The sequence below is a fragment of the Theobroma cacao genome, chromosome 10, assembly GCF_053813885.1.
Source record: "Theobroma cacao isolate CCN51 chromosome 10, ASM5381388v1, whole genome shotgun sequence".
In the NCBI taxonomy this organism is placed as follows: domain Eukaryota; kingdom Viridiplantae; phylum Streptophyta; class Magnoliopsida; order Malvales; family Malvaceae; genus Theobroma; species Theobroma cacao.
This window is the reverse complement of record NC_142648.1, coordinates 24,001,065-24,015,908: the sequence shown is the minus strand read 5'-3', so window position 1 is coordinate 24,015,908 and position 14,844 is coordinate 24,001,065. Positions and strand designations below refer to the sequence as shown.

General features: G+C 29.7%; 1 protein-coding gene and 2 pseudogenes across 2 annotated transcripts; all 3 read left to right on the top strand.

Annotated features, from left to right (window-relative positions):
• The first annotated feature begins 438 nt into the window (after positions 1-438).
• LOC18587050 (DEAD-box protein abstrakt) lies at positions 439-5,249 on the top strand. 2 transcript variants are annotated; one of them, XM_018129477.2, is made up of 5 exons: positions 439-781; positions 1,256-1,401; positions 1,768-2,677; positions 3,367-4,240; positions 4,650-5,249. In XM_018129477.2, exons 3-4 carry the CDS (start codon positions 1,779-1,781, stop codon positions 4,229-4,231), a joined length of 1,764 nt encoding a protein of 587 aa, XP_017984966.2. In that variant the 5' UTR covers positions 439-781; positions 1,256-1,401; positions 1,768-1,778; the 3' UTR covers positions 4,232-4,240; positions 4,650-5,249. The 2 variants fall into 2 exon arrangements, with proteins under 2 accessions (XP_017984966.2, XP_017984967.2); XM_018129478.2 differs by lacking the exon at positions 1,256-1,401.
• LOC108663637 (replication factor C subunit 2 pseudogene) lies at positions 4,300-5,024 on the top strand (annotated as a pseudogene).
• A 1,911-nt stretch (positions 5,250-7,160) lies between the features above and the next one.
• Positions 7,161-10,741, top strand: LOC148760459 (uncharacterized; annotated as a pseudogene).
• Positions 10,742-14,844: the final 4,103 nt, after the last annotated feature.

The window sequence follows — 14,844 nt, the reverse complement described above, 5'->3', positions numbered from 1 at the left end:
TTATGCTTATTAAATTTTTTTAATTTTAAAGATGAAATTTTGTAAATTATCTTCAATTTTAATTACTACTTTTTTATCTTATGCATTTATAATTATTCAGAATTAATCAACCTTGTGAATATAATTTTGGAATCTCCCAATAATTTTGGCAAGTCATTATTAATTTTATTCAATTAATTGTTTCATATTTTATTATTTATCAAAAAAATTGTTTCACTTTTTATTATTATCTCGTTCTTAAAGTAATTTCAAAAATTTAATTCATGCATAAAAAAATTCATAAATAAAATAAAATGAACTGTGCCTAAACTTGAACCGGGTTGAACTCGGGTGAATCCGACACACCTCTTCTTTTTCTTCTTCTTGTATCCATAAAACGACGTGGTTTTGATTGTCCTATAAAATTTTAACCTAACCCTAGCAGTCAACCCTGTCTCTTTACTTCATTTTTGCTCTCTTTTTCTTTTCCCACTGACCCCAACCTGCGGCAGCCAACCGCTTTCTCCAAACCCTATCTCCCTTACTCGGTCGCCGTCGCCTTGGCCGGCCTAGGCCTTTCTGGTAGCGGCTTCCTCTTTCTTTCCCTTTCCTCTTTTCTTCTCTTCCCCTTTCTCCTGCCGCCTGTTTCCTCTCTTTCTAAAAAAGCCTAGCCACGGTTGTCTCCTTCACTCTAAAAACGTTATAAATACCTCGAAATCTATCCTATCCGTACCACCCACCTCTGTGTCTCCAAAAAGAAAAACATATTTTCCTTTCTCTCTCTAATAATCTATTCAATCAGGTAATTTTAATTCAATAATTCTCATTTAATTTTAGTTTTGTTTGTATTCTTTACGCATTCATGTTTCTTTCTTCTGGAATAAGTGATCTGAAAAATAAATAATCTTTGCTAAATTGAATCTGGAATAGATTTATTTTGTATTGAATGTGTTATTTTTGATCTCGGTGTTTTTGTTCTTCCAAAAGGTGTTTCATTTTGTTTTAATGATTGGTGATGATTGGTGATTTTGAAGGGATTAGATAGATCCTAGCTTCACATTATTGGATTATGTTTAGCTGGGGTTTGCCGCATCTGTTGATGTTTTCTTTCTTGTTGCGTGGGAAAGGAAAATGGAGTAAAACTGAATTCAATCAAAGCCAGAGCGGGTGTTGGTTTTAGGTTTTTGTGTAGGTGTTAGCAACATATAAAATTTCTTAGTTTCCTCGTCTCTCTTTCTCTCTGTTCCTCACATCCGCTCACTCCTCTCTCTTAAAGCAAATCCGATCTCCAAGCTGCCGTCCTGCAGCCGTCTTCCTCCACTGCCCGTCCGCCTCCACTGCCTTGTGCTTTGTCTTTGTTCCACATCCAGTCTCCTATCCGCCGGTGTCAGAGTCTGTTATTCGTTTAAGCAAATTAGCAGGGTAAGTAGCAAACCCAGAAAGGTCTTATTTTTTGAAATTATATAATTTACTTTTGTTTTCAGCTGTCGATTTTAGTCTAATTCATTTTGGTAGATGTTTCTGTTGATTTTGCTTATCATGGCATTTTACCTGAATGGTCATTAGGGCTTTTCTGTTTTCTGTTTTTTTATGCACTTTCCATCTCATTTGTCACAGCAATTATTTTGCTTTTGTGAAATATTGCAGCTGATTATTATGTTTCAGTATAGAGTGCACAGAAAAATATGAGGGTTTTATGCTTGTTACTTCAGCAATTTTTTTTTTAATTAAACATTTTTCAGCCTTAATCTCAACATCATAATTTAGGGCTTTTTTTGGGTAATGCAGAAAATTAAAAAATGGAGGAAGATGATGATTACGTTGAGTATATTCCGGTTGCAAAACGCCGAGCCATGGAAGCTCAAAAAATCCTACAAAGAAAGGGCAAGTCATCTGCACTTGAAGATGAGAATGAAAAATCCAATCTTGCTGAAGTGAAACCTAGTTTGCTTGTAAAAGCAACCCAGCTTAAGAAGGACCAACCTGAAATAAGTCAAATGGAACAAATTGTACAACAGGAGAAAGAGATGATTGAACATTTATCGGATCGAAAGACCCTGATGTCAGTCCGGGAATTGGCAAAAGGGATTACTTATACGGAGCCTTTGTTGACTGGATGGAAACCACCTTTGCATATTCGAAGGATGTCGAAAAAAGAGAGAGATTTGATTTGGAAACAATGGCATATTATTGTTGATGGGGAAGATATTCCACCTCCTATTAAGAATTTTAAGGATATGAAGTTTCCGGATCCCATTTTGAAGAAGTTGAAGGCAAAGGGGATTGTGCAGCCAACTCCTATTCAAGTTCAAGGTCTGCCTGTGATTTTGTCAGGAAGAGATATGATTGGGATTGCGTTTACAGGGTCGGGAAAAACGCTTGTGTTCGTGCTTCCACTGATTATGATTGCATTGCAGGAGGAGATGATGATGCCGATACTTCCAGGAGAAGGCCCTTTTGGGTTGATTGTCTGTCCTTCAAGGGAGCTTGCTAGGCAGACATATGAAGTGGTGGAGCAGTTTTTGGTACCTATGAGGGAAAATGGGTATCCAGAGCTCAGACCATTGCTTTGTATTGGTGGTGTGGATATGAGGTCCCAGTTGGATGTTGTGAAGAAAGGGGTTCACATTGTTGTTGCTACTCCTGGGAGGCTGAAGGATATGCTTGCCAAGAAGAAGATGAATTTAGACAACTGCAGGTAATGATTATTAATTCAGCGCTTCTAATAACAGCATTGTGAATTAACTAACCTGCTACATTTGGTCTCATGACTATCTGTGCAGTGTATATTTGAATTTAGTTGTTTGTGGCAACTTAAGCTACTGCTGTATGCATTGACAGGATCAGAGATGCTAAAATATTATAGAGGCTTGGTGGGGGCTGGGGGAGCAAGTTAGTTTTGTTTTGCCTGTTAACTCATTTGTCACTTGTTTTAATATCTCTTAAGTACTTTTGCCAATATGTAGTGCTTTGTATATTTATGGTGAAATATTTAGCGCTCTTTACTTCTGCTATGTTTTGCAATTTTTCTTGCATTTGTTTTGAAAGATATTGTATGGTGTTGTATTTGTCACAGCTAGCTTAATTTTGGTTTGCCTGTTAACATTTTGGCATTTCTCTTTTTGGGAAAAGATTTTGTTCTTTTTTTTTCTGTTGTTGCTCATTTTTTTTAGATATCTCTTGATATGTCTGCTATCATCGAATGTTAGTTGCTTCTGCATTGTTTTTTATCCTTGCACTTAATTTTAAAGATATCAACTGTGTTGAATCTGTTACAGCTGGCCTTTTTACGCCCAAAATATATAGATTATATGTATGCCATTTAGATCAAAAAGTTTTTGCTCTGAATAGATAATGATACTTAAGCAATTGGTTTTTCTTCTATAGGTACTTGACATTGGATGAAGCAGATAGACTAGTAGATTTAGGCTTTGAAGATGACATCAGGGAAGTGTTTGACCACTTTAAAGCCCAACGGCAAACCCTTTTGTTCTCTGCAACTATGCCTACCAAAATTCAGAACTTCGCCAGAAGTGCTTTAGTAAAACCAGTTACTGTTAATGTTGGAAGGGCAGGAGCTGCAAATCTCGATGTGATTCAGGAGGTCGAGTATGTGAAGCAAGAGGCAAAGATAGTCTACCTCCTTGAATGCCTACAAAAAACCCCTCCGCCTGTTTTAATATTTTGTGAGAATAAGGCTGATGTGGATGATATTCATGAATATCTCCTCTTGAAAGGAGTTGAAGCTGTGGCCATTCATGGAGGCAAGGACCAAGAAGAGAGAGAGTATGCCATTTCATCCTTTAAAGCTGGCAAGAAGGATGTCTTAGTCGCAACTGATGTTGCATCAAAGGGTTTGGATTTTCCTGATATTCAACATGTGATCAATTATGATATGCCTGCTGAAATTGAAAACTATGTCCATAGAATAGGACGAACAGGAAGATGTGGTAAAACAGGAATTGCAACCACATTCATAAATAAGAACCAGAGTGAGACAACCCTGCTTGATTTGAAGCACCTTTTGCAAGAAGCCAAACAGAGGATTCCACCTGTCTTGGCTGAGCTGAATGATCCAATGGAGGATGTGGATGCAATCACCAACGCAAGTGGTGTAAAGGGTTGTGCCTATTGTGGTGGGTTGGGCCATCGTATCCGGGATTGCCCCAAGTTAGAGCATCAGAAAAGCATGGCAATTGCAAGTTCTAGAAGGGATTATTTTGGTTCTGGTGGTTACAGAGGAGAAATTTGATATGTACTTGTAAGTACCCCGAACTCATTTTAGTTTTATGTCAAACAGAATGAAACTGGGATGAGGGCATGGCCCTGCTATGTGTTTAGGTGTACCTTTTTGAACTTGAATTAATGCAAGTTCCATTACAGGGAAAATAGAATCAAGGGCCTTCTTGTTTGTTTAATATTGTGTTCATTACATCCCATCCGTGGAGATTTTTTCATTGAAAGTCTTTGCTGCAGTTTGATTGTTATTTTTAAGGTTTTTCTCTTTGTCTGTGTGTTGTGTCTGCATATTTCTTTTCCAATATGATAAATTGTGAATAATGATATGTAATTCAAAATTTTGTTTTCTTAATTGTTAGTATAAAAATAAAAAAATGGTGTAAGAGGCAAAAAGGATATAATAACTACTGAGGTTTAATACATACTTGCAGGGAGCTGCTCGCTTATTTGGATCAACAATTTCTTCAAAGGACCTACTTAGTGTATCTGGGATTACCCCTCAAGAAGTTGTTAAGGCACTTTATGCTGCATGCAAAAGCGGCAACTTTGATTTGGCAAACAAGGACGTCAATAATGGAATTGCAGAAGGGTTTCCGGTTTCTCAGATGCTTTCTCAGTTATTTGATGTGGTTGTTGAGGCAGATGATATACCAGATGAACAAAAAGCTAAAATTTGCAAGAGTTTGGCTGAGGCAGATAAGCGTCTAGGGGATGGTGCAGATGAGTACTTGCAGCTGCTGGATGTGGCCAGCAACACAATGCGAGCTTTGTGTAACATGCCACAAGAATTCTGTTTTGAAAGTTAGGGGACAGCGTAGATTGGGATGCAGGGGCCTTTGAAGACAGGTAAAGATTCAACTTTTTGGATTGTAATATATTGCAACGAAACGGCTTTTCAAACTTTTGTGTTATGCCTGCTGTTTATCAAAGATGGGCCCATCGTTTGAGTCTCATGTTGCTTAGTCTTACATGGATCTTGTATGTTAAGTTTGATCTCTAGTTTAATGCTAAAGATGCGTAGGCTGATTCAATGTGTTCTTGCCCCTCCAATTTGCATCCTGTTTCATAGTATTATTCACAACAGCAATGCTCATTTAGTACAATGAAAAGATGATGAATGGGGACCAAATTACTTTTGTTGCTATCATAATGGTAAAACTGAGACTAATAAGACTGTTTTCCATTTGAACCATTGAAGTTACTTTTCGTTTACGTGAGAGATATCATGACAAATATATTCGAATGGAGCACAACATCAGTAGTGCAGCTCTTATGATAATGTCTGGGTGGAGCTGGAGCCCAAAATTTCAAATCTCCATTGCACATTCGCACTTAGCTGGCCTGGCTAGGCAGTCATCAGGTTGGTCTCTGTTTCCAACACCAGCCCTTGCAACAAACTGGTTTTAGAATTTTTACCGTTCTAATAGTTTGACAATTCAAAAACCCAGAGCTCTATGCTCCATCTGAACCCAAATCAAAGGAAAACCCCTCCTGTGATTTCGAATTGGATGCTGAAAAAGTCTAGCTCAAGCATTGACAGATGTTTGAATCTTCTGCCTCGTTCAACTGTCTTCTGTTTTTATGATGGAGACTGGTTTGGCCTCGAATCAGGGAAGAGCGTCCCTTTGGAATGGTCCCCAAAATTTTTGAAAATTTTTATATATTATATATTTTTTAATATTTTTTTAAAATAATTTTTTATTAAATAATTAATATAATTAAAAAATAATAAAATGATCTTACAAATTCTATTTAATTTTACTAAATTTTTAATTTTTTTTAATTTTTTAAGTTTCTCCACTTATTTTTTTTCTTTTCTGTTCTTGTATTGTAAAATTATAAAAAGGTAAAGTTTTTATTTAATTTTTTCTACTTATATTACTATTATTATTTATATTTATTTAGTTTTTTCAATTATATTCTATTTGCTCATATATTTTAAGTTTCTATAGATTTTTTATTTTAAATTTCTACAAATCATCAATCATATTCTTTTTTTTTTTGTTATATAAGTTATATCTCCTACTTGTCATGATTTTTTTCCTATTATGTGGATTTTATTTTTAATAATTTTAATTTTTAAAAATTAAAAAATTAATTATTGTATATGTAATTCTCAAATATAAGTTCAAGTGTTGCATTATTGGTTGTTGTTTAAAATTTCACTAATATATTATTTTTTATTAATCCTAATTATATAAGAAAAAATTATATCGAGTATATGTTTTTAATGTATTTTACATTTTATATTTAGTTGAAAGGAAATTATTTTGAGTATAAAAAAAATTTATTAATTCTGTATATAATATTTAACTATTTATATTTTATGCATTATAGTTTAATATTTAGTATTATAAACTTAAATATAATAAAATAAGAATATTAGATATTGACTAAATTAATTTTTAAGTCGTTTATATCGATAAAGACAAGACTTCGAAATAAAATGAATGATAAGTTTCTTACAAATAATTTAATTGTTTATATTTAAAAAGATATTACCATTATCGAACAAAACTTTTCTAGAGTACTATTATAAGTATTTTTTTATTTACATGTTATATAAAATTATTATTTATTTTAAATCTTTTGATTATTAATAGTTAAGTTTAATATATTAATTTAAAAAATTTTTAACTTTTATTTTTTTTAATCTTTGACTTTCTCAATAAAAATTAGCTAGCTCCGCCCCTGCCTCGAATTGACCTAAGTAAAACTCAAATACGTGCATGGACCAGCCCCACCTTCATGCCTTTAATCCCGCCGCGACTAAGCTTTTCCTTCATCCCTAGCTGCCACCCCAACTATATGTAAAGACCTAGACAGACTCACTCTAGATGATGAAAGTTTGTTTTATCAGCTTTTTTTTTTTTCATTAATTTTTACAAGGGCCTCTTACTCTTTATATATACTTTGGTAGTTATTTTCCGTCTGAAAGAACAATGGCAGTGGATGATTCCTTCAAGAAACCTGGAGCTGTTCATTTTAAGTCGGAGATCCGACCAGACACGGGTTCAGGAATTTTTTTGACTAATGTCATAATTAAAAAAATAAATTTATTAAAATCTATAAACTAAAAGTTAATATTAAATTACAAAATGTAAATTCAGTATATTTATTTAATATTTTAAAATAAAAATATTTAAAAAATTATAATTATCTATGATAATTTTTCATATTTCGAAATCATTGTATTATAGTGTTAGTAGAAACACTATCAAATATATCAAATAATCTTAAAATTAAATAAAATATGATCTTACATAGTACATTAACAAATTCAACAACTAACAATATGATAATTTTTAATTCATTGATCAAAATTAAATATAAGCATCCACAAACCACATAACTCATAATTTTAAGATATTATTTGACATGCAATATTATTTCTCATTAGTTAGATTATAATTGTGAACCTAAACTAACAAATTAATCAAAAAATATTTAGACATGAAGTATTTAAAAACTTAATTTAGGTTGAAAATTACTTATAATTGAAGCCTAGTTGAGTTGTTTTGAGAGAATGAAAATTACAACCAAGGATTGAGAAAAAGTCATTACGGGTCTCAAGAGCAAGTCTTGAATTTTTTAAGAGAGAGAGTAATTTAGGTTTTGACTTTTTTGATAAAATCTTAAATTATGGAAAGAAATTTTTTTGCCTTTCTATGTAGTATTTAAATATTAATATATAAATTACATTTTGATAAATCTATTTTTTGATAATATTTAAATATTATTAATATGTAGATTTTTAATAAAATCTATTTTTGGACCCCACTCCTTACAAAATTTTAAAAAAATTAATGGGTTCATTAGTATTATTAAGTATATAAAACTCTAAGTAAGTAATATAATAAATAAATATTTTTTTCTAATTGAGTGGTGTCAAGTGACACCATTCTAATGAATGTGGGTCTGCCTTTGGATCCGACTTGGTGTTCCCCAAGTCCAGCAACAGAAAAAACAACCAGAGCAATACCACAGAAATAGAAATATTGTTGGAAAATTAGTATAAGAAAAGAGGAGAAAAGCTTGAGACGTGCTGTAACACACCTTTTTTAAAGGCAAACAAGGACTCTCCAGGATATAACAAGCCTATTGTAGAATAATTTTGAAGGTTGATGTCTATATTGAGAGTTTTTTCCCTTTTTCTTTATGGATACTGAAAAATTGTATCTATTGTGTTTTAGCAGATGTGTCTATTTTTTCAATAGTTATGTTTGTTGAAAACACTTTTGCTTATTTAAAGAGTTATGCTTTAATTTGAACAATTGAATAATTATTTTTCCAATGTGAGACTGCCAATTATTGCAAACTATTTAAAAATCCACCACTAGTTTGTAATATTAATAATATTATGCATAATAGAAACTATCTTGAAGATTTGAACTTTCTACTAGTGTAGAAATTTTAAAGTTAAGACAAAGTTTTTGGTATCATAGGGATTGAACCACAACTCTTTATGTTATAACCGAAAATATCACACATAACGTTATTTAATCGCTTTTAAGATTCTCCCAACTACTTTAGCACTAATATGGCCTTGTGCTAATCTTACTTCATGAATATTTACCCGAGTAAACCCTTTTAACTCTTATTTAAAGTGGCATCACTTTAATATTCATATAGGTGGAATTTATCATTATGTCTCTGTTACTACAAGCATTTAACATTGCCATTAAGAACCTTTTGCTCATCCTCTCCTCATAACAATTACATTGAATATTCTAGAATGAGGCTATTTAATATAAAAAATTTAGTGCATAATAACAATATATAGTAACTTGTTATTACCATTGAACTTTTATTGTTAGTTTTGCGAACTCAAAGTTGGGTTTCTATTACTAATGTATTTAAGTCAAGGGTTTTAGCCCCATTTCACTAGATGTTGATTTTATAGCCTTTCTTGGTAAAGCTTTGGTAAGTGGATCAGTCAAAGTCTTACAAGATTTAACACAAACTATTATTACAATGCCATTTGAGATTAATTCTCTTATGTAGTTATGCTGTAAACCTATGTGTCTAGACTTGCCATTATAAATCTTATTGTGGCTACACATATTATTGCTTCATTGTCACAATATATGAAAATGGTTGGCATTAGTTGTGGCCACAACTTTATATCTAATAACAAATTTTTCATCCATTCCGCTTCTTTTCCAATAGCTGCTAATGCTATAAAATTCAGATTCAATTTTGGAATATGTAATACAAGTTTGCTTCTTAGATGCCCAATTAATAGCACTACCTCTTAAGGTAAAAATCGATTATGATGTGAATTTATTGTCATCAATATTAGCTATCTAACTAGCATAAGAAAATCTTTTTTTCTCAATTGACACCATTGTATCTTCATGTATAATCGAAATGTCAAATTAATACATCAATGTATATGTTCACATAAGCAACATTGTACCTTTATTACACAATTAGAATGTCAAGTCAAAGATGTTGAATATCTATGTTGCACCATTATGGCTTCGATGATAAAATAAGAATGCACTATATATAAAGATGTTAAATTTACATATTGGCACTATTATACCTTCATTCGTAATAGGTTTGTCACATGCTTACCTATCACATGGACCTTGATGGTATTTACATAAACATCATTAAACCTTTATATATAATAGGAATGCCATATGTCAACCTTTCATATGGACCTTGATGGTATTTATATATTGGCATTATTATACCTTAATGTATGATAAGAATGCCACACATCTTTTGCACCAACTACCCTTTATTGTTAGAAAATTAGTATAAAAAGAGAGGAGAAGAACTTGAGGCATGATGTAACACACTTTCTTTAAATAGTTGTTGCCTACTATGGAGATTTGCAGACAAAGATTCTGCAAGATACAACAAACTTATTGCAGAATGCTTTTAAAGGTTGATGCCTATATTGAAAACCCTTCCTTTTTTTATAACTATTGAAAAGATGTCTTCTATTTATTCAAAGATTATGTTTTAATTTAAACAAACACATCTTGAATAATTATCTTCCAATGTGAGACGATCAAATATTATAAACTTATCCAACAAACATCGAAAGCAAAAGTAACCTCCGCCGCCATTGCCACCACCAGCATCACTTTTTATAAGTCGACATTCATTGCCAACTTTACCGGGAACTCTTCGACAAAGGCTTAAACCCCTACTAACTGGATCTTACTTCTTCTTAACACCGAGGCCCCGAAGTCACTTTTTCAGGTTTGCCCCATGTGCTTGGTCTGAGCATTGGCGATTTGATCAACCCGACTAGGTTAGAACTATATGTGTTTCACCCAATGCTTCCTATCTCCATCGTTTTTGCAAAAAGGAAGAAAGAGTAGGACCCAAAGACTTAAACCCTAATAATACTTAGGACCTTGAGATGCCATCGCAGTGGTTGCTATCAAGCAGGAGATCACTTTCGCCATATTATGGGTGATTAGTGTCATCCTTTTCATCTTTTAGGTCATCGCCCCAACTCATGGTAGATGCCGAATGGGCTAGGTTTGGACTTTTTTTTTAAAAAAAAATAATCAGTTTGTATAGCTCTTTTTTGAGGATAACCAATTAATGATGCCTTTGATATGGCAAATTTTGCAGTAAGGTAATTATTTTTTACCTTATTGTAAGGTCAATTAATAAAGACCATAAGATCTATGAGATTAAATTGCAACAATTAATTTAAAACCCATCAAGAAACAGGTAAACAAATTCAACCGGTAAACAAAAAATCTTTCCTTTAATGGACTCTCTTTTTATGCTTTATTAATCGAAACCGTTTATTTGCATTGCTTTTATTTAATGGCTGAAATATAATATTATAAATAGGATTATCACTATAATAAATCAGAAAGTCAAAATTAAAAATATATAATAACAAAAATAAAAACACATGTAATTTAAAGTTGTCATTGAAAAACCTAGACATAAAGTTTTTAAAAGTTATGATTAAAAATCCTTAACGTAAAATAATAAGAATTGACATAAATCTCGTAAAAGTAGAATAACTAAATTTAAAATTTTATCGTAAATGAATGAGAGTTAACATAGCAAGTCAATTAAGAAAAAAAAATCTAATTTTAATGAAAAATAAATATTTAGATTTATATTGTAGGGCTAAAAGTGTTTAACGATATAAAAATTTTAATTTTTAAATAAAGAATAATAAGGATAAAAATAATTATAGCTCAAAATTGACATAGAAAAGTGTTGATGTAAAATTGTAAGAATTGACGTACAAACTTATAAAGGTAGAATAACTAAATTTTAAATCTTAACGTAAATGTATTAGAATTAATGTAATAAATCAATTAAGTAAAAAAAATCTAATTATACTAAAAAACAAACATTTAAATTTATACTCTTAGACTAAAATGTTTAACAATATACAAATTTTAATTTTTAAATAAAGAATAATAAAGATAAAAATAATTGTAGTTCAAAATTGATACAGAAATGCCTTGACGTAAAATTGTAAGAATTGACGTAAAAACTTATAAAGGTGGAGTAGTTAAAGTTTAAATCTTAGCGTAAACGTGTGAGTGTTAACGTAACAAGTTAATTAAGTGAAAAAAATCTAATTTTAGAAAAAAAAATTTAAATTTATATTCTCTGACTAAAAGTATATAACGATATACAAATTTAAATTTTAAAATAAAGAATAATAAGGTTAAAAATAATTATAGTTCAAAATTAACAGATAAACCTTTACGTAAAACTGTAACAATTGACGTAAAAACTTATAAAGGTAGAATAACTAAATTTTAAATCTTAACGCAAAAGTGTGAGAGTTAGTGCAACAAGTCAATTAAGTAAAAAAATCTAATTTTAGTGAAAAAATATTTAAATTTATATTCTCGGACTAAAAGTATTTAACGATATATAAATTTTAATTTTTAAATGAAGAATAATAAGGATAAAAATAATTATAGTTCAAAATTGACATAGATAAGCCTTGACGTAAAACTGTAATAATTGACGCAAAAACTTATAAAGGTGAAATAACTAAATTTTAAATCTTAATGTAAAAGTGTGAGAGTTGACGTAATAAGTTAATTAAGTAAAAAAAAATCTAATTTCAGTGAAAACCTAATATTTAAACTTATATTCTCCAGTTAAAAGTGTTTAACGATATACAAATTTTAATTTTTAAATAAAGAATAATAATGATAAAAATAATTATAGTTCAAAATTAACATAAATAAGCCTTGACGTAAAACTATAAAAATTGATGTAAAAACTTATAAAGGTGTAATAACTAAATTTTAAATCTTAACGTAAATGTGTTAAAGTTAACGTAATAAGATAATTAAGTAAAAAAATCTAATTTTAATAAAAAAAAACATTTATATTTTTATTATTGGGCTAAAAGTATGTAACAATATTTAAATTTTTATTTTTAAATAAAGAATAATAAAGATAAAGATAATTATAGTTAAAAGTTAGTATTGAAAAGGATTGATGTAAAGTCATAAGAATTGATATAAAATCTTATAAAAGTAGAATAAACAAATTTAAAATCTTAACGTAAATGTTTGAGAGTTAACGTAACAAGTGATAATAATAATTTTTATTGAATTAATTAATTAAATATAATTTAAATAATAAAAAGAATAATATTTTTATAGTTTAAAGTAAAAAATAAAGTAAAATTAAAAGTTAAATAACTTTTAAAATAAACTAAATAAGTTTAAAATTATCTACGTTGTTATCTTAAAATAGATAAGTTTAAAAATTATATATGTTATTTATCTATTAACCTGTCATACAAGTTTTTTTGTTTTTATTTTTTGAAAGTTTTAATTAATAAACCTTGCAGTAAGATTAGACTTATTGTAGCTTTCACCCTTTGATATAAAAGGTTTGCTTGCAAATATATATATATAAGTGATAGAAACGAGATGAAACTACCCAGTGTAAAAAATTTTAACATATTCCTTTTTTTTTTTTAACTGACTTGAGATTGAAGTGGTTCCAATTTGAATTAATTGAAAAAGGTAAAAAGTTGAAAGAATTCAAACCCAAGGCTACCCAAACGTGAAACGGATTGAACTAAAACACTCCTCCAACTTTAACACTATCCAAACTTGAAGCTAACTTAGATTCTGCAATGTCCAAAATTCGAGATCAATCTTATTTTAAACTCGAAACTTGTTAAAACTTGAATTTGTAGTTCAGAAAGATCCAAATTTTAATTAAAGGATCATTTTCAAAATAAGTAAATGAATAAACATTAAATATTTTTTCTTAAATGAAAATTTTAAATTTTGAAAGATAATATTATTATAAATTAGTATCCAGTTATATAAAATAATGTATTTTTAATTTTTTCAATATTGACTATTTATATTTTAAATTTTAATTAATATTATGCAAGTTAATCCATCGATTAAATTTATACTGTTATTTATCAAGTCAAGACATTTTTAATCTCCATTAATGTCAAAATACAAAAATGATCAAAAATTAAAATTAAAATAATATTATATTAATTCATTTATAATATCATGATTTTGAATTTGTTATGATTTTCAAGTGTTAGTATTAGGTCAATTAATTGATCAATTGATGTTATATTTTTATTAAGTTATTATTCTTATGAGCGGTAATTGGCGCACTTTTTTATAATGTCCACTATTTTTTCAATTAAATATTTGTTTATATGATTATATTTAATGTTAGTGTATAAAATTTATCTTAAATTTGTTAAATTAATCAATCTTTTTAAATTTCTAATTTTTAATCATATTTTTATCTTAAATTTGTTAAATTAATCAATGATATTGACTTGATATCTATTATGAAAATGGACAAAATTATTTATTGCATTGGAATTTACAAAAAAGTCTATAACTTATGTGAATTTCAAAATAACTCGAAACCATCCAAATCCGAGACGATCCAAACTTAAAATGGTTTGAACATAAGACAATTTAAACTTGAAATGATCCAAACACTATATGATCATGAGTGACTCATCCAAATCATATAAGTAAATTAAGAAAGACCCAATTATCATAGAATAAATATATTCTTGTCTACTTTGAGTAACTCAACAAGCCAACGAAAAAAAGAACTCTAGTTTTTGCACATGATAATGGAAGGTAGCTGATCCATGTTCTTAACATTTACTTAATATAATATATGAGAGATTTAGGTATGTGTGTTGATTTATAGGGTTTAAACATATTATTTAGGTCTCATCCTACATGCACGAATAGCATTTAAAAATCACACAAAATGAATATATCACATGTATACTACTTCGGATGTTTATAAACTATTATCTAATCTAATTTCCTTGAGTTATAAAAAAAATTAGTTGGTCATATCTTGGGTAATTGCATTCAAAGGTCTTCATAAGCCTTGGCCGCAACTTCCTTGGTGTCTCTTGGTCTTTTGGTCCTTCTTCTTCCAGATGACATAAAATTTTTTTCTTATTCTAATTGTATAAACTCTATAACTTTTACATAATTGATGAGAAACTTCAAATTACATTCGAAAGGAATAAGATGAGAAAAGAATTTTACAACTCTAGAAAAAATATAGAGAAAGGCAAGGCTCATAGTCCATATTTCAAAAATACCATGAAAAATATAACCATGCATACATCCTCATCCATAATCA